This window comes from Xenopus tropicalis, chromosome 3, assembly GCF_000004195.4.
Source record: "Xenopus tropicalis strain Nigerian chromosome 3, UCB_Xtro_10.0, whole genome shotgun sequence".
Classification (NCBI taxonomy): Eukaryota; Metazoa; Chordata; class Amphibia; order Anura; family Pipidae; genus Xenopus; species Xenopus tropicalis.
The window spans coordinates 142,215,477-142,235,689 of NC_030679.2; the positions used below are offsets into that span (position 1 = coordinate 142,215,477).

The 20,213-nt window shown below is 45.1% G+C and overlaps 1 protein-coding gene across 1 annotated transcript in view; it reads left to right on the plus strand.

The window, feature by feature from the left end:
- LOC100492134 (complement C3) overlaps nt 1-13,100 on the plus strand; it is a 60,279-nt gene extending 47,179 nt beyond the window's left edge. The window contains exons 32-41 of the mRNA XM_031899488.1: nt 689-779; nt 1,837-1,888; nt 2,820-2,907; nt 3,084-3,173; nt 4,748-4,853; nt 7,169-7,258; nt 7,993-8,079; nt 10,875-10,958; nt 11,551-11,686; nt 12,689-13,100. Of these exons, the coding sequence (XP_031755348.1) occupies nt 689-779; nt 1,837-1,888; nt 2,820-2,907; nt 3,084-3,173; nt 4,748-4,853; nt 7,169-7,258; nt 7,993-8,079; nt 10,875-10,958; nt 11,551-11,686; nt 12,689-12,830 (966 nt within the window). The 3' untranslated portion in view covers nt 12,831-13,100. The remainder of the gene's footprint in view (nt 1-688; nt 780-1,836; nt 1,889-2,819; nt 2,908-3,083; nt 3,174-4,747; nt 4,854-7,168; nt 7,259-7,992; nt 8,080-10,874; nt 10,959-11,550; nt 11,687-12,688) is intronic.
- The last annotated feature ends 7,113 nt before the right edge of the window (nt 13,101-20,213 follow it).

The following is a 20,213-nucleotide window of genomic DNA, read 5'->3' on the forward strand; positions in this document are numbered from 1 at the left end:
TGCCTGTGTGTGCCATGCTGTGCCTGCCCTATGCTGCCTGTGTGTGCCATACTCTGCCTGCCCTATGCTGCCTGTGTGTTCCATACTCTGCCTGCCCTATGCTGCCTGTGTGTGCCATACTCTGCCTGCCCTATGCTGCCTGTGTGTATGGCACATACAGACAGCATACAGTGACACAATGCTGGCACTGCTCCTACAGTCTGCACAATAGCTATATATTAAACTTTTTAATTGCAGTACCATCTCACTATATGTTCTTTTTATAGTATGCAGGGTTTATTTGTGGGTTTCTACGGTGTGAACAGGGAAACAATATGGGTGATTACAGCCTGAGCCTGAGGTGTGAACAATGCAGGGGGTGAACAATGTAGGGATTAAAAAGTGTGAACAACACAGGAATTACATGTTTAAACAATACAGGGGGATTACAGCCTGAATCTGAGGTGAGAACCATGCAGGGGGCCAGTTAACCTCAGTACTGATACCATTTAATGCTTACTCAAAGGTAAGCCATCAAAGCAGCCAGACAGGTGGGGGGCCACACAGAGGGGGGTTATGGGCCGCCAGTTGGACAGCACTGATCTAGAGTAATTGATAATCATGGCTATGAAGTGCACCATATATTATTTTGATAGTTATGATATCGTCATTTCTAATTCTGATCATGGTGATACCATTTCCTGCGCAGGTAGTGTCTGTGTATCACGCTCTTACAACGGAGAAGCAAATGGAATGTAAAAACTTTGATCTCTCTGTGACAGTGAATGAAGAGAAAAATCGTGAGTCGTTCGAGGCGTATTTCATTTTTTGTTATTTTATGATGTTCCTAACAAGGCAGAACATTGAGGTCCCTTGGGAAAGTTTCACATCCTTTATCTCAGAGATGATTTACACTCTGGTTTGGTACCTGCCCAATACATTCAAAGTGGACAGGTGGAACATTTCTGACTCCCTGACCACGAGGGGGGGTCAATGAGTACCCTGCAGTGGCATAACTATAGAGGTAGGGGAGATCTGGGGGATGGGGGGCTTCGCTATAGCTGCTCTCTAACAGAAAAGGTGCAAGCCTGCTGCCTGTAAGGGCAGGCACACTTGTGTACTCGAGAGGGCGTGGGGGCAGCGAGTTGCAGGGGGGGGTCAGTGGCAGAGCAATGGGCCCCGCAGAAGTATTTTTGCAGGGCGCCTGGTGCCAAGTTGTTACACTGCTGTTAGACTGCAAGGGTTCTCTGGTAAAGTGCAGAGTCTAATCTGGAATTTGCCTCCCACTCCCCCCAGAGTAAAAATGTCTTTTTTTATGTTTTTTTTTTTTGTAACCTGGTCGATCCACCTCCTGGAATGATTTCACTTCTAGTCCACAGGGATATATCTTCTATATTATGCAATTGCCTGGTTGGAATAAAGTTAACCCCCAGTAGGTATGGTCAGGTGGTACGTCTGGGGCAAAGCAGGCAGGTTGCGGATCTGCGGTACAGATGAGGCACAGGTCTAACTGACCAGACAAGAATTGGTTTCCCTTCAGTAACACCATGAAGTAGATCTTCTGAGTGGGGGGGAAGCAGACACTGGAGTGAAGTCTGGTGAGGACCCAGAAGAAGGCTTCTTTCTTCTCAGGCTGTTCCTGCTCCAATACATTTCTTATGTGTGTGTGTGGCCAGCAAGATGGTGGCAGGGGAGCCCAAGGAGGGACAGTTATGCCCCTGGATCTCCCCATCAGGATTACTAGCAGCCATGATCAATATGTCACATTGCGCTAATTAGCTGACAGTATTGTGGGGTTTGTTTGTTTCCTTTTGTTAATCCTTTCTGACCCTTGTTATTTTATTTCTATTAAACCAGTGAAGCTCCCTGACGGTGTTGTGGCTGCAGTGTCTATTGAAGTCTGTGCAAGGTTTGTCCAATTCTCATTGACACTAAACATCCCACAATATCTGAGCTTTTATGTCACATTGTTGCTGTCACCTGATTCGTCTCCTTAACGCAACAGCCGAGTGTAACTTTGGGCGCCTTTTATCATAACTGACCCAGAGCGAAATCTTAAGAAGAAATATAATAACCAAACTGATGGCAAACAACTATATTCCCACCACCACCATTTTCAGATTTATGATGCTTTTTTACAACTTTTATACTATATAAATATATATTTATTTATTTATAGGAAAATTATACCCCCAGAAGAAATACTTAACCAACATATAGTTTATATTATTATATTATGTCAAGTGGCCTATTAAAGAATCTCGCCAAACTGGAATATATATATCAGTAAATATTGCCCTTTACATCCTTTCCCTTGAGCCGCCATTTAGTGATGGGCTGTGTGCTCCCTCAGAGATCAGCTGACAGGAAGTGATGCAGCTCTAACTGTAACAGGAAGTAGTGTGGGAGCAAAAGGCAGAACTCTACCCATTCATTGGCTGATGGTGCCTAGCATGTTTGTCTGCCTTGGCTTGTTTGTGTGCACTGTGACTCCTATGATCCCAGGGGGCGGCCCTTAGTACTTAAAATGGCAGTTTTCTATTTAGGATTACCCAATGGCACATACTAGTAAAAAAGTATATTTACACAAAAATGGTTTATTTCGATGAAGCAGGGTTTTACATATGAGCTGTTTATGCAATATATTTTATAGAGACCTACATTGTTTGGGGCTATAGTGGGGGTATAGTTATAATCAACATACTGTTGTCTAAATTGTTTTAGGTTCTGTCAAGTACAAATGTTGAGAAACCGTCTCCTCACTTATTATTGCTGATTATTTGCTTCTGTGAATAAATAAACATTTATATATATTTACAACTTATTCTGCTTCTTGCCAGATATCTCAAAAAGTCTGATGCCACCATGTCCATCGTGGATATCTCAATGATGACTGGTTTCTCTCCCGATACTAATTCCCTTAATAATGTAAGTACCAGTTACATGGGGCATCACAATATAAGTAGTAAGGAACTGAGAAAAGACTTGAGCTAAGTAGCGTATGACCTGGGATATCAAGAAAATAGATATTTATAATGGAATATTGCTGGTTAGGAGCTGCCTGCCCATGACCCATGGCAATACTGACTTACTGTTACCCACAGCTAATGAAAGGAGTGGACAAATACATCTCCAAGTATGAAATCAACAAAGGAGCAAATGAGAGGGGAACCCTTATTCTCTATTTAGATAAGGTAAGTTCTGAGTGGTAAGTGCTCTAGGGGACTCTTTACTCCATTTCCTTTTATCCACAAATCCTCCCTAACACATACTTTATCTCTAGTAATACTTGATATATCAAGCTGTTCTCTCCTTTTTCCTTTTCCCCAATCTGCCCTTCCATCGCACCAGGACTCCCTCTTCCTTCAAATATTATATTACAACCCATTATTGTTCAAGTTTTTTGTTCATTCTGTGTTTTCCTGGATATCCTGCCATAGGCCAGAGGGGCTGCGGTAAACTGCCATAGTTTTGTACTTCTTATGGGGTCTGTAGTGTGTTGCTTGGACCCTTGTGTTCCAGAAATGCAATACAGGTATGGGACCTTTTATCCAGAATGCTCGGGACCTGGGTTTTTCAAGATAAGGGGTCTTTCTGTAATTTTGATCTACATACTTTGTTTATTAAAAAAACAGTTAAACATTAATTAAACCCAATAGAATGTGTTGCCTCCAATAAAGATTAATTATATCTTAGCTGGGATCAAGAACAGGTACTGTTTTATTATTACAGAGAAAAGGGAATCATTTAACCATGAAATAAACCCAATAGGGCTGTTCTGCCCCAATAAGGGGTAATTATATCTTAGTTGGGATCAAGAACAGGTATTGTTTTATTATTACAGAGAAAAGGGAATCATTTAACCATTAAATAAACCCAATAGGGCTGTTCTGCCCCCAATAAGGGGTAATTATATCTTAGTTGGGATCAAGAACAGGTATTGTTTTATTATTACAGAGAAAAGGGAATCATTTAACCATTAAATAAACCCAATAGGGCTGTTCTGCCCCCAATAAGGGGTAATTATATCTTAGTTGGGATCAAGTACAGGTACTGTTTTATTATTACAGAGAAAAGGGAATCATTTAACCATTAAATAAACCCAATAGGGCTGTTCTGCCCCAATAAGGGGTAATTATATCTTAGTTGGGATCAAGTACAGGTACTGTTTTATTATTACAGAGAAAAGGGAATCATTTAACCATTAAATAAACCCAATAGGGCTGTTCTGCCCCAATAAGGGGTAATTATATCTTAGTTGGGATCAAGAACAGGTACTGTTTTATTATTACAGAGAAAAGGGAATCATTTAACCATTAAATAAACCCAATAGGGCTGTTCTGCCCCCAATAAGGGGTAATTATATCTTAGTTGGGATCAAGTACAGGTACTGTTTTATTATTACAGAGAAAAGGGAATCATTTCTAAAAATTAGAATTTGCTCATAATGAAGTCTATGGGAGATGGCCTTCCCATAATTCGGAACTTGGATAATGGGTTTCAGGATAACAGATCCCATACCTGTATCATATTTTGACTTTCAGTCCAAGCATTGAAAGAAGGAATTTTTATTGAAGAACAGCTGGTTTTTTAATAAAAATTAAGAGTAAAGTCTATTTTCTCAATGCTTTGCCACAATTAAAGATGGCCCCGTTCTCTGCTGGTTTCGGCCTCAGCTGTTTAACTCTAACATTCATTCCTGTGTTTATTCCAATCTGTCTTCTCTTTTGCTTTATTTCTATTCATTTCCTTTCCCACTTCATTTCAGATCTCCCACACGGAGCCAGAATGTGTGAAGTTTTACGCTCACCAGTATTTTGTGGTGGGTCTCGTTCAACCTGCTTCTGTGACAGTGTATGACTATTATACTCCCGGTAAGGAGGCCTATTTTCTACTGTAATTAACCTTTTCTTCCTTTATTACCTACAGTCTCCTTCATTTCCCTTTAGATTTGGCAAGGCTGAGCTCTGAAGGTTGCAGTAAAAAGGGGGGAAGTCTAGAGATGTGAAATTGTGAAGGTTTAGTCACTTGTGTTAAAGATCTCGGTCTCTTTGTAGACAGACCAGCTGTCTGTTATCTACTTTGGCATTGGTAAAATGGGCGCCTACATCCACTGACTTTCATAATGTGCAGTTTGCACCATGAACAGGTTGGCTCCTCATGACAGACAGGAAACCTTCTATGACTACTAATTCCTAGTATTCCATTGCAACAGTGTCTTGATCAATTCCTAAAAATATCTATCCATGGGGCCGCAAATAGGGGCAAGGGGGGGCACTCACCCTCACTGGAATTTTACATACCTGACAGGCTGCTGTCCCAGAATGCTGTTTAAATGTCCCACAATGCCCTGATTGTCATCGGTTCTTCTCAGATCCCTGCTCCTCAAGAAAAAAAATCCAAGATGGCCTTGCACCCCATTGTGGATTGAAATATTCAGGTTTAATAACATTTTTGCCAGAACCCACAGATCGCCAGTCCGGGCCTGAAGTGGAAATCTGAAACAAAAGAAAAGTATTCATCAGTTGAGTTGGTCTGGATATTCCATGTGGTTGTGAAAATCCTATGGGGGCAATTCTACTCTCTACTGAAATGATCCCCAACCAGTCGCTCGGGGGCAACATGTTACTTATCACCCCCTTGGATGTTGTTCCCAGTGGCCTCAAAATAGGTGCCATTTTTACATTTCTGGCTTGGAGGCAAGTCCTTCTGCAGGCCAGCAGTCCCCATGGGGCTACCAAATAGCCAATCACAGCCCTTATTTGGCATCTCCAAAGAACTTTTCTAATGCTTGTGCGACTCACCAACACTTTCTTCTTCTGAGTGTGGCTCACAAGTAAAAAAGGTTTGGTATCCCTACTCTGCTTCTTAGGATTTATTTTATCCTTTTGTTTTGCCTTCTTACACCCTGTTGCATGCATTCGTTAAAGCTACGAAAAACAGGAAAATCAAACATATATCAGTTTTGGTCACAGGCCAATTAGCCAATAACTCAGTGGCTGCAGAATATAGTTTGGGGGGTTGGTTCTCTGCTGCTAAAGTTTGGAACTGGGGGGTGGGGATTCTGGGGGTTGTTCCCTGGTTCCGATGCACATGAGATAACCCACAGGTCTGGCTCTATGTACAGCCACTTTCACTGTCACCCAAGAGCCAGCTAGCCAGACCCCAGGCCCACCAAGATTTTTAAATATGAATGCAAAGAACATTTTTATCAGAAGAGCAATTTGATGTTTGTGTGTCTTAGATTAGGCAAATCCAGGCTAGTAGCGTAGTGTAGAGCATGTGTTACATGCGACCCTGAATTCTTAGGCATTGGCCTCCGCTAAGTGGGAGAAGTATTATGGAGCTGAGGATGTAGTTGAACTACAACTTGCTGAGGTTGTGTGGTGCGGATGGTATAAATGGACGCCAGAGAGGTTCTTATGGTGAAACTATGATACAGATTTATTGTCCAAGACAAAGTAGTTGCATTCAGGGTAATGATATACTCACAAGACAAGCAGTAAGATGGTACAATTGAGAAAATACACTCTGATGCTGAAGAGAGGGTATGCACCTTTGTAGCCCACCTCTTGGTAGAGTCTGGGCCGGGATACACACCTTTCAACCAGTACCCCTTGGGAGGTAGCCCAAGTAGCAGGGACTCCTTCAGGTTGATAACCTCTAGTGTATGAGTCCTCCGGATGAGTAGGATCAGGGGTTATCCTGCCTGTCACTATCTCTACTCCATGGCCCTGCACGGAGGCAACATTGCTGGATAGGAGACTACTCCTGGATCTAATCACTCCTTTGGTGGGGCTTACGGCTGCCCTTTCTGCAAGAACAAACTACGCTCACTTTCCTAGAGAGTACTTTTAAATAAATCTGCTGTGCTTGCTTATCCTCATATCCTAGGGCACAAAATGGCTTCTGGGGCCTACAGTCTGCTCCCAGGATCAGATGGAGCTCTGCTTGGGACACAGCATGTAGCCAAAAGAGGAAGCCACTCCCTCCTGCTAGACACTATATCAGCCTGCAGGGGGCGTGGTCAACCTGACTAAACCTATAGGGAACAGTGTTAGAACTGTAACTCAAGTACAGGGGCTCTTACCCAATAACAGTAAAGGTGTGAAGAGGTAGGGGATAAAGCCATAGGGAGCTTAACCCTGTGTGTCCCTACATTTGCTTATCTCTTGTCCTTCCCTCACAGAGAACCGCTGCACTAAATTCTACCACGTTAATGAGAGCAGCGCGCTATATGGCAAGATTTGTCAGGGGGATGTATGTCGCTGCGCAGAGGGTGAGTCAAACATTAGAAGCTTTCCAGCTAATTAATGGTTTGTTCCTGCGGGTGATCTGCCCCCTGTTTGCATGAAGCCCCCACTGGTGAAGGAGAAAAATAGGTAGAGAATAACAGAAAGGGAAGGAAAAATAGAAGAAAGGAAATGGGGAGAAAATGTCTCCAGGATATCAGAGAGAAAGGAGAGAGATAAATCACAAGTGTAGAGAGAACCAATGGAATAGGGGGAATAACATGGGAGAAGACAATAAGGTTTTTGCAATAAAAGGCACCAAGTTTGCCCAGGAGCAGTAACCCATAGCAACCAATCAACAGGTACAATTTACTGGTCACCTCTTTAAAAGCAAATATCTTATTGGTTGCTATGGGTTAGTGATCCTGGGCAAACTTAGTGCCTTTTGTTACATATGAGGTGTATATATATATATATATAATATATTCTGTAATGAATGGCAGAAGGGTTAGAAGAAATAAACAGGGGACAGTGGGGGAATGGCAGTATAGAATGTAAACATGTCTTAGTGGGTCAGTATATAAACAGGGAATATACAGAGTAATATCCAACTGCACAGACTCTGGCTATTAATCATGTGCAGATGTAACATTGTGCCTATTCCTACACAGATCCCTGTTATATAAATGTACATAGTCCCACAGTAACAATGGGGGGGTTTGGTTTATTCCCTCCATCTGTGTTTAACTGTCTCACCCCAAATTCTCTCTCCTCCTTACAGAGAACTGTTTCTTGCAGCAGAAAATTGACTCTGAAGTCACAGCCAAAATGAGAATGGATATGGCCTGCGCTCCGGGTGTGGATTATGGTGAGAATCAGGAATTTATGAACAATAAACCTTCGAACAATATCATTTTGGCTGTGTTTAGGGATATGATAGAATCTGATAGGAAGAGAAGTCTCTTTTGCTGGAGGAGTTTTTTCCGTTCCTCACTATTCTGTACAGGTATGGGACCTGTTATCCAGGATCAGGGCCGCCATCGTCCCAGACCAAGGCAGTTTTAAACTTTAAAGGGGGCCCAGTCATGCTACAGTTTTCTTAGTAGCTCGGGACCCCTTTAATCAATCCCGGGCCCTGTCATTGGTGGTCAGCGGGTAATCCTATTGGTTGCACCCCGTTTGTAAGTGTGACGTTAGCACGCACAGGGTGCAACCTTATAGAAATGAGGATGCAGCGAGTAGCCGGAGGAAGCAGGAGAACGTTGAAGGGGGAGCTGGAGGGGGAGCTGGAGGATGCTGGTGGGGGAGCTGGAGGAATCAGGAGAATGCTGGAGTGGGGGAGCTGGACGAAGCAGGACGCTGAGGGGGGAGCTGGAGGATGCTGGGGGGGAGCTTCAGGAATCAGGAGAATGCTGGAGTGGGGGAGCTGGAGGATGCTGGGGGGGAGCTGGACGAAGCAGGACGACGCTGGGGGGAGCTGGAGGATGCTGTGGGGAACCAGAGAAAGCAGGAGGACGCTGGGGGGAGCTGGAGAATGTTGGAAGGGGAGCCGAGAGAAGCAGGAGGACGCTGGTGGGGAGCCGGAGGAAGCAGAAGGATGCAGGGGAAGCTGGATGATGCTGAGGGGGAGCTGGAGGAAGCAGTGGGGGAGCAGGAAGCAGTGGGGAGTGGGCCATAGTATGAGGACACTGGGCCAGGACCAGCAATGTTTTAGGGGGCCCTGCACTGGCAGCAAGGCAAAATGTAACCCCTGGCCACCAATGTTGAAATAAACCCAACAGGACTGTTCTGCCCCCAATAAGGGGTAATTATATCTTAGTTGGGATCAAGTACAGGTACTGTTTTATTATTACAGAGAAAAGGGAATCATTTAACCATTAAATAAACCCAATAGGGCTGTTCTGCCCCCAATAAGGGGTAATTATATCTTAGTTGGGATCAAGTACAGGTACTGTTTTATTATTACAGAGAAAAGGGAATCATTTAACCATTAAATAAACCCAATAGGGCTGTACTGCCCCAATAAGGGGTAATTATATCTTAGTTGGGATCAAGTACAGCTACTGTTTTATTATTACAGAGAAAAGGGAATCATTTAACCATGAAATAAACCCAATAGGGCTGTTCTGCCCCAATAAGGGGTAATTATATCTTAGTTGGGATCAAGTACAGCTACTGTTTTATTATTACAGAGAAAAGGGAATCATTTAACCATGAAATAAACCCAATAGGGCTGTTCTGCCCCAATAAGGGGTAATTATATCTTAGTTGGGATCAAGTACAGCTACTGTTTTATTATTACAGAGGTGGCCTTCCTGTAATTCAGAACTGTCTGGATAACAGGTTTCATACCTTTAGTTGTATCACAATGGAGCCCGGTATTGGCCTCAGTTGAGTGAGTTGGCTCAGTGTGCTGTGGGAGCGCTTTCTAAGCCCTGTAATTTATACCCGGGAAAAACAACTCCAGGTCTAATTTTGACCACTACAAAAATGCATTACACCACTACAGGGATGCTTTGTCTCCTGCAAAGCAGTCCTACCTCTGCAATCTCATATCCGCACAATCTCACAATCCCAAACAACTGTTCAACACTTCAACTCCCTCCTACATCCGCCCACCCAACCTACTACCCCCCCCCCATCACTACTGAGGACTTTGCTAGCTATTTCTTAGATAAAATCAAAAAATCTGCATGGAAATAAATTGGAACCCAAAGGACATCACACTATGAAACATTCCCTCAGCCGCTACTTTTCTTGCACCCTTTCCCGCGCTTACCGAGGAGTCTCCCTTCTCCTGTCTAAAGCTCATCTTGCCCCCTGCTCTCTCAATCCTATTCCTTCTCATCTCATTCCGGAGCATGGATGCTGCGGAGCAAAGTAGGGTGGGTCTCAAGGATGCCGGGTGCAGATACGATACAGAGGAGGGTGTGGCCTGCGCTCGGCGGATAGAAGATGCGTTGTAAGGCTTAGAACACATCTTCTATCCACCGAGCACAGGGTCAAGGTAGGGTGGGTGCCAAGGATGCCGGATGCAATGCGGAAGAAGGCGTGGCCTGCGCTTGGCAGATAGAAGACGTGTTCTAAGGCTTAGAACACGTCTTCTATCCGCCGAGCGCAGGCCACGGCCCCCATTATTCTTTTTATTAAAGATTTGGAAGCGAGCCAGATGCAGCCATCAAAAGAGCCACATCTGGCTCCCGAGCCATAGGTCCCCTACCCCTGGCCTAAAACCTCAGAAATGAGATTACCCACTGAGCCCCCCTAATCTTCCCTCAAACATTCACTAACCACTGGTTTTCACCTCTCACTCTGCACTTACTGCCACTTTACACTCCTACATGAACTCCAGCGCCATGCCAGTTACCCTGACCTTATGTCTCAGCCCCCCCTTTTAGAATGTAAGCTCTTGTGAGCAGGGCCCTCCCCCTAGTGTCTCCGATCCTCATCCAATGCAACTGCAAACCATTTTTGTGAATTGTCTATATGTACATGTTAATGTTCTGTCTTCTGTACCCCTCTATTCTGTAAAGCGCTGCGTAAATTGATGGCGCTATATAAATAATAATAATAATATGGGCAGAACCAGCACCCGGTGCTAAATTCTCACTGAATTCTGGGTATGTAAACTCTTCCACCATTCATTGTTTATTGTATTCTCAGTGTACAAGGCCACCGTCAAGGAGGTGCAGCCCAATGAAATTTTCGACAACTATGTGCTGACAATTGGGAAGGTGATTAAGCAAGGTGAGCCTATGGCATTTGTTTCATTTCCGCTCTATAAAGATACAAAGGGGGAGTCAAGGAAGTGGGGGGAGTCATAAATAGGGAGTCAGCTTGATTGTGTTTAGCTCAGGTGACATCCTATCATTTCTTGGCATCAAATTGAATGCATTCTCCCTGCCCCCGCTCTGCTTCATATCTCTCATCCATTTGCCCCACGCACTGGCTGACGTGCCCATGAAAATATCCCATAATTTCTCAACACCAATTGTTTTTTGGTGTTCATGCATTTTTTTAAAAAAAATTCTTGCACTTAACATGAAAATGAGCCTGAGTCTCTAACTGCCACTGTTTGCAGAGGAGAATGTAGTAAAACAAATTACCCGTCCAATGATAGACTGTCCCCGACACAGCCCACTAGCTTATTGCAGGGCACGTGCCCTTCCCAGTGAATCTCCATGGCTCTACTTGCATTTACTTCAGTCTCCCACTTACATTTACCTACTGTACAAATATACAGTTATACACTGGAAAGTGACAGATCATGGTGGACATTTAAAAGAAGCAATGATTGGTTTATTAGCACAACTTCAATATCCTTCCCATGTTCCTCCAGGTACAGATCAGGTTGGTGAGGACAGGGAACGTAACTTCATCAGTCACATCAAATGTCGGAAAGCTTTGGATCTGAAGGTCGGCAGAGATTACCTGATCTGGGGTATCACCGGGGACCTTTGGGAACAGCCTGATGGGTAAGTGTGGCCGCTACTGAGTTAAAGAAGATTCAGTTCTGGAAGAAGCAGTAAATCTGACTAACTTTATAATCTAGGTATCCAAGCCTATGGGTATTTAGTGAATAAACATGTGGATTTAGCCCACTTGTCACATGAGCAGCTTTTATCCAATAAGGAGCCGGCTGCTACTGTACTGCTGGGAAGTATTATATTATAAGGCTCAAGCAACCAACATTTCACAGAAAAATCTGAAATATCTACCTACTAGCTGGGCTCCCCAACAAGAATAGAGCGTTTATGATTAAGGTCGGACTAGGGTGTGTGGGTCCCACCAAAGCTTCCACCCCAGAAGCCCCCACACCTCTTAAGGGGCCCCAGTTACCCACACACACCCCACTCCTCCCCCCTAATGAGCATATATAATGCTTACAGAGGCACAGCGGGGGAGGGAGATCAGCGGGGGAAGCACAAGCAGGGATTGGGTCTGGGTCGTGGGGGCCCACAGAGGCTCCATTTATATCAAACAAAGTTTTTCTCTACAAGGAACATTTTTTCCACTATCATCACCGCCCAAACAATATTCACCTGATTCCCAGCAACAAGGCTCATTATCCACACAGGCCCAACAACTCACTTAATGGGATATCGAAACTTGCATAAATATTTGCTCCATTTACCTTTTAAAGTGCACTGGTACCACATATATTTTTCTTGTGGTGGTATAAATATATAAATATTGGGTATAAATAAAGGATCATTTATATTTTATACATACTGTTTGTTATGTTTTTAATAGGGATGCGCCAAATCCATGATCCATCATTCTTATTAAGGACTGAGGCCCAAAACTGCCCGCCATACTTACCAGGGATCTATAAAGGCAAAATTATGTTTTCATTCCTTGAGTTAATGCCTTTTTATGCAAAACAGCACTTTCTATGCTTTAATGTATGGGCTGCATCAAAAGGAAGATAAAGACATATTTTGTGCAAAAGGTAACCATTGTTTATTCTTCCACAGATATTCCTATATCATTGGCCAAGATACATGGATTGAGTGGTGGCCCAGTGAGAGGGACTGTCAGCGACGTGAGAACTATGATATCTGTGATATATTTGATGATTTGTCTGAAAACCTCTTGATTGCTGGCTGTTCCAACTGAAAGAAGCTGATTTGGACCCCTTTCAGATTTCCTCCTGGCATCTTATTTTGCATTTTAAATTTTGTTAATTCCCCTTCCGTGTTTTATATTTAGTCCAAATGAACACTTTGTTCTTCTGATTTGGCTTCAACCACAGCATCAATAGTCTGAATAGTCCTATAACTTATGGCAGTGCAACAGGCACAAACACCCCAGCAAAGTAGCCCAAAAATAACCCAATATGCACATTGAAAAAAAATTCTAAAAAAATAAAAGTATATATGGGGAAAATATGCCTTTTTAAAGTGTATAATCACTACCCAAGCCGTGCGCCCCCTCTCCAGTTACTGGGATGGCTGATAACTCCCTCTGTGCCCAGTCCAGCTGGGAAGTCACTACAGAATGTTGCATTAACTCCAGACTTGATATACATATGGGTGTGTTGACCTACAACTCTCTTCACCTCTTGTATCGGTTATTGATTGCTTTATATGTTACTCTGTATGTCCCATGTATGTAACCCACTTATTGTACAGCGCTGCGGGATATGTTGGAGCTTTACAAATAAATGTTAATAATAATAATGACCAACTGCAGAACTGCCCCCACATCCCAGTAGAAAGTAACAGTACAATCACATACCCTATAGAGCAGGGAGCAGGGGGTAGAACTGCCCCACATCCCAGTAGAAAGTAACGGTACAATCACATACCCTATAGAGCAGGGGGTAGAACTGCCCCACATCCCAGTAGAAAGTAACAGTACAATCACATACCCTATAGAGCAGAGAGCAGGGGGTAGAACTGCCCCACATCCCAGTAGAAAGTAACAGTACAATCACATACCCTATAGAGCAGGGGGTAGAACTGCCCCACATCCCAGTAGAAAGTAACAGTACAATCACATACCCTATAGAGCAGGGAGTAGAACTGCCCCACATCCCAGTAGAAAGTAACAGTACAATCACATACCCTATAGAGCAGGGTGTAGAACTGCCCCACATCCCAGTAGAAAGTAACGGTACAATCACATACCCTATAGAGCAGGGAGCAGGGGGTAGAACTGCCCCACATCCCAGTAGAAAGTAACAGTACAATCACATACCCTATAGAGCAGGGGGTAGAACTGCCCCACATCCCAGTAGAAAGTAACAGTACAATCACATACCCTATAGAGCAGGGAGTAGAACTGCCCCACATCCCAGTAGAAAGTAACAGTACAATCACATACCCTATAGAGCAGGGTGTAGAACTGCCCCACATCCCAGTAGAAAGTAACGGTACAATCACATACCCTATAGAGCAGGGAGCAGGGGGTAGAACTGCCCCACATCCCAGTAGAAAGTAACAGTACAATCACATACCCTATAGAGCAGGGAGTAGAACTGCCCCACATCCCAGTAGAAAGTAACAGTACAATCACATACCCTATAGAGCAGGGGGTAGAACTGCCCCGCATCCCAGTAGAAAGTAACAGTACAATCACATACCCTATAGAGCAGGGGGTAGAACTGCCCCACATCCCAGTAGAAAGTAACAGTACAATCACATACCCTATAGAGCAGGGAGCAGGGGGTAGAACTGCCCCACATCCCAGTAGAAAGTAACAGTACAATCACATACCCTATAAAGCAGGGAGCAGGGGGGTAGAACTGCCCCACATCCCAGTAGAAAGTAACAGTACAATCACATACCCTATAGAGCAGGGGGTAGAACTGCCCCACATCCCAGTAGAAAGTAACAGTACAATCACATACCCTATAGAGCAGGGTGTAGAACTGCCCCACATCCCAGTAGAAAGTAACGGTACAATCACATACCCTATAGAGCAGGGGGTAGAACTGCCCCACATCCCAGTAGAAAGTAACAGTACAATCACATACCCTATAGAGCAGGGAGCAGGGGGTAGAACTGCCCCACATCCCAGTAGAAAGTAACAGTACAATCACATACCCTATAGAGCAGGGGGTAGAACTGCCCCACATCACAGTAGAAAGTAACAGTACAATCACATACCCTATAGAGCAGGGAGTAGAACTGCCCCACATCCCAGTAGAAAGTAACAGTACAGTCACATACCCTATAGAGCAGGGAGCAGGGGGTAGAACTGCCCCACATCCCAGTAGAAAGTAACAGTACAATCACATACCCTATAGAGCAGGGGGTAGAACTGCCCCACATCCCAGTAGAAAGTAACAGTACAATCACATACCCTATAGAGCAGGGAGCAGGGGGTAGAACTGCCCCACATCCCAGTAGAAAGTAACAGTACAATCACATACCCTATAGAGCAGGGTGTAGAACTGCCCCACATCCCAGTAGAAAGTAACGGTACAATCACATACCCTATAGAGCAGGGAGCAGGGGGTAGAACTGCCCCACATCCCAGTAGAAAGTAACAGTACAATCACATACCCTATAGAGCAGGGAGCAGGGGGTAGAACTGCCCCACATCCCAGTAGAAAGTAACAGTACAATCACATACCCTATAGAGCAGGGAGTAGAACTGCCCCACATCCCAGTAGAAAGTAACAGTACAATCACATACCCTATAGAGCAGGGAGCAGGGGTAGAACTGCCCCACATCCCAGTAGAAAGTAACAGTACAATCACATACCCTATAGAGCAGGGAGTAGAACTGCCCCACATCCCAGTAGAAAGTAACAGTACAATCACATACCCTATAGAGCAGGGGGTAGAACTGCCCCACATCCAGTAGAAAGTAACAGTACAATCACATACCCTATAGAGCAGGGTGTAGAACTGCCCCACATCCCAGTAGAAAGTAACGGTACAATCACATACCCTATAGAGCAGGGAGCAGGGGGTAGAACTGCCCCACATCCCAGTAGAAAGTAACAGTACAATCACATACCCTATAGAGCAGGGAGCAGGGGGTAGAACTGCCCCACATCCCAGTAGAAAGTAACAGTACAATCACATACCCTATAGAGCAGGGAGTAGAACTGCCCCACATCCCAGTAGAAAGTAACAGTACAATCACATACCCTATAGAGCAGGGAGCAGGGGGTAGAACTGCCCCGCATCCCAGTAGAAAGTAACAGTACAATCACATACCCTATAGAGCAGGGGGTAGAACTGCCCCACATCCCAGTAGAAAGTAACAGTACAATCACATACCCTATAGAGCAGGGAGCAGGGGGTAGAACTGCCCCACATCCCAGTAGAAAGTAACAGTACAATCACATACCCTATAAAGCAGGGAGCAGGGGGTAGAACTGCCCCACATCCCAGTAGAAAGTAACAGTACAATCACATACCCTATAGAGCAGGGGGTAGAACTGCCCCACATCCCAGTAGAAAGTAACAGTACAATCACATACCCTATAGAGCAGGGTGTAGAACTGCCCCACATCCCAGTAGAAAGTAACGGTACAATCACATACCCTATAGAGCAGGGAGCAGGGGGTAGAACTGCCCCACATCCCAGTAGAAAGTAACAGTACAATCACATACCCTATAGAGCAGGGAGCAGGGGGTAGAACTGCCCCACATCCCAGTAGAAAGTAACAGTACAATCACATACCCTATAGAGCAGGGGGTAGAACTGCCCCACATCACAGTAGAAAGTAACAGTACAATCACATACCCTATAGAGCAGGGAGCAGGGAGTAGAACTGCCCCACATCCCAGTAGAAAGTAACAGTACAGTCACATACCCTATAGAGCAGGGAGCAGGGGGTAGAACTGCCCCACATCCCAGTAGAAAGTAACAGTACAATCACATACCCTATAGAGCAGGGGGTAGAACTGCCCCACATCCCAGTAGAAAGTAACAGTACAATCACATACCCCAGTGCTGTCCAACTTCTGTGGTACTGAGGGCCGGAATTTCTCTGGCCTCCGTGGTGGTTATCACATGACCATAGCCATATTAATGTTGGTAATACAGCAAAAACCTGCCATACTCTGCCTGCCCTACCCTGCCTGTGTGTGCCATACTCTGCCTGCCGTACCCTGCCTGTGTGTGCCATACCCTGCCTGCCCTACCCTGCCTGTGTGTGCCATACTCTGCCTGCCGTACCCTGCCTGTGTGTGCCATACCCTGCCTGCGCTACCCTGCCTGTGTGTGCCATACTCTTCCTGCCCTACCCTGCCTGTGTGTGCCATACTCTGCCTGCCCTACCCTGCCTGTGTGTGCCATACTCTGCCTGCCCTACACTGCCTGTGTGTGCCATACTCTGCCTGCCCTACACTGTCTGTGTGTGCCATACTCTGCCTGCCCTACCCTGCCTGTGTGTGCCATACTCTGCCTGCCCTACCCTGCCTGTGTGTGCCATACTCTGCCTGCCCTACCCTGCCTGTGTGTGCCGTACTCTGCCTGCCCTACCCTGCCTGTGTGTACCCTACTCTGCCTGCCCTACCCTGCCTGCGTGTGTCATACTCTGCCTTCCCTACGCTGCATGCGTTTGCCATACTCTGCCTGCCCTATGCTGTCTGTGTGTGCCATACTCTGCCTGCCCTATGCTGTATGGCACACACAGGCAGCATACAGTGACACAATGCTGGCACTGCTGCTACAGTCTGCACAATAACTATATATAAAAAACTTTTTAACCACAGTATATGTTCTTTTTATAGTGTGTAGGCTTTATTTGTCTGAGGTGTGAACAGGGGAACAATGTGGGTGATAACAGTCTGAGCCTGAGGGATGAACAATGCAGGGGGGTGAACAATGTAGGGATTAAAAGGTGTGAACAACACAGGGGATTGCATTTTAAAACAATACAGGGGTTTCACAGCCTGAATCTGAGGTGTTAACCATGCAGGGGGGCAGTACTGGTAGCATTTAAAGCTTACACAAAGGTAAGCCATCAAAGCAGCCAGACAGGTGGGGGGCCACACAGAGGGGGGTCGTGGGCCGCCAGTTGGACAGCACTGACATACCCTATAGAGCAGGGAGCAGAACATACAGGTTGAGCCTGAAAAAGCAAAAAGGAATACAAAATGGAGGCTCTGTCTATACTGTCCCATTGCATGCTGGGTGTTGTAGTTTTATATTAATCCTAGCTGTAGGCTAATTGTTACAATTACAGTTGATACAAACACTAGGAGAAAGAAAAACTTTGGCTAGTTTCCAGGTGGTACTTTCCAGGTACTTTGAAAACCCACCAGGGCTTTAGATTAGCAGCCCAATTTGGCGGGAAAACCACCAACCTGGCAACCCTGTTCTGAGGTAAAGTTTGCAGCCTGCAAAACCTTCATATCAGTCTTCATTTCTGCAGTGTCTTCCTCTCCCCAGCCCTGCCTGCATCTGTGGCTTGATTGGTCAGTTTCACTGTCTGTCAGGGGAGCTGCACTCTGATTGTAGAAGCCACAAGAAGAAAGATCCAATCAGAGTGCAGCTGATTGCCAGAGCTTGCAGGAATGCATGAACCTACACAGATGTAAAGGTAACAGCGCAGAGAGAGTCAAGTACAGAGTGAGGTTTATTTTCTAATGTGCCAAGCAGGTTTGGGGAGGCTGAGCCTACCTTAGCCTTATTATCCGCCTGTGCCCATAAGGCTTCACACTATATATCCTCCCCCTCCACATGCTGGAGACAATATGGAGAGGAAGGCACAATACACCACATATTGTGGAGCTGCCCTGTCATAAGAGACTATTGGACAGCAGTGTTATCTCTTTTACAACCATTACAGTTAGGCCCATTAACATTCTTACTGGGTCTCCCATCTTTAAAGCTCAAAAATCACATCCAGAAATTAGCGCAATACTCACCGCAGCTAAACGGCTACTTGCTGGGATACACCCTTTGTATTGGATATATCCCCTCCGTTCAACAGCGACATCACATTTTCCTAAAACAAAAAGCAGCTTTCACCCAGCAGCCATTTTCCCTCTCACACATCTTCAGTGACATTTACACAATATCAGGCTAATTCATCGTTTGGCCCAACGACGGGCATAGGTGGAGCCGGTGCGGCCCCTGATCTGACAGAAAATCTAACCTGCCCAATCGAGATCTGGACAATTGAAGCCAGATGTCAGTCGGATAGGCCCGTCATTGGTGCCCATACACAGGCAGATAAGCTGCCAAATCAGTCTAAAGGATCCAAATCAGCAGCTAAAATCTGCCTGTGTATGGCCTCCTTTACTATTAACCTCTGAGCAACAGGAGTGGCAGGTATTTAAACGTTTCAAAGAGGCTGATCACTGATTATTATTATTTTTTTGTGACGGGTTTAATGCAACAATTTTAGCGTCTCTTGTATTTTTTAACCAGCGGAGGGGAAACGGGGGAGGGGTGAGGTAGATAAGGGGAGGGGCAATGTGAAATGGATCATTTTAGCTAGTTTGTGCTAGTTTTGTGTCAAATGACATACGTGAATTTATGATCATAAAGTCAAATATATCAGATATGCAGAGCAAGCTCTGTTGCTGGGAGGGCCACACATCACTGCAAGATGGCTGAATACATACAGATACTGTTGTGCAAACAAATGGGCATAACTGACATTTACTAACCAATCTGATTACAGAAATAATTGAGATCCATGGCACGGTTATAACACAGACAATTGCGCAGTTGCCTCTCTCAGATGTAGCTAGGGCACACAGTTTATATCACACACCACCTAGTGCAAAAGAGGTGCTTCTGTGCATACAGAGACTATTAGTTCAGTCTGACCAATCTGTATTTGCCCACTGTGTGCAAATGTAGGCATACACAATGTTTTCCATTGACTGCAAAAACTGCCAGGGTGTTCCACCTGTCTATATGAGCCAGCTTCTGTGATTATAGATGTTGCTGCAACAGGATCAGTTCCAAAGTGCTTGGTTTGAAGGTTGTAGAAGGCAAACAATGGAAGAAAATAAACTAGTTGTGCAAATACAGAGATATTTCCTGTAAAATGATTTCCTGCACTGCAGTGCCCTTATAGAGAATCCCCCAAGCAATACTCTAGATCAGTGCTGTCCAACTGGTGGCCCACAACCCCCCCCCCCCCGTGTGGCCCCCCCACCTGTCTGGCTGTTGTGACTGGTACCTTTGTGTAAACTTTAAATGGTATCAGTACTGAAATAACTGACCCCTCACACCTCAGACTCAAGCTGTTAATTCCTGTATTAATCACCCACAGAGTAGGAGCAGAGCAAGCATTGTGTCACTGTATGTACTGCCTGCCCTATGCTGAATGTGTGTTCCATACTCTGCCTGACCTATGGTGCCTGTGTGTTCCATACTCTACCTGCCCTATGCTGCCTGTGTGTGCCATACTTTGCCTGCCCTATGCTGCCTATGTGTTCCATACTCTACCTGCCCTATGCTGCCTGTGTGTGCCATACTCTGCCTGCCCTATGCTGCCTGTGTGTTCCATACTCTACCTGCCCTATGCTGCCTGTGTGTGCCATACTTTGCCTGCCCTATGCTGCCTATGTGTGC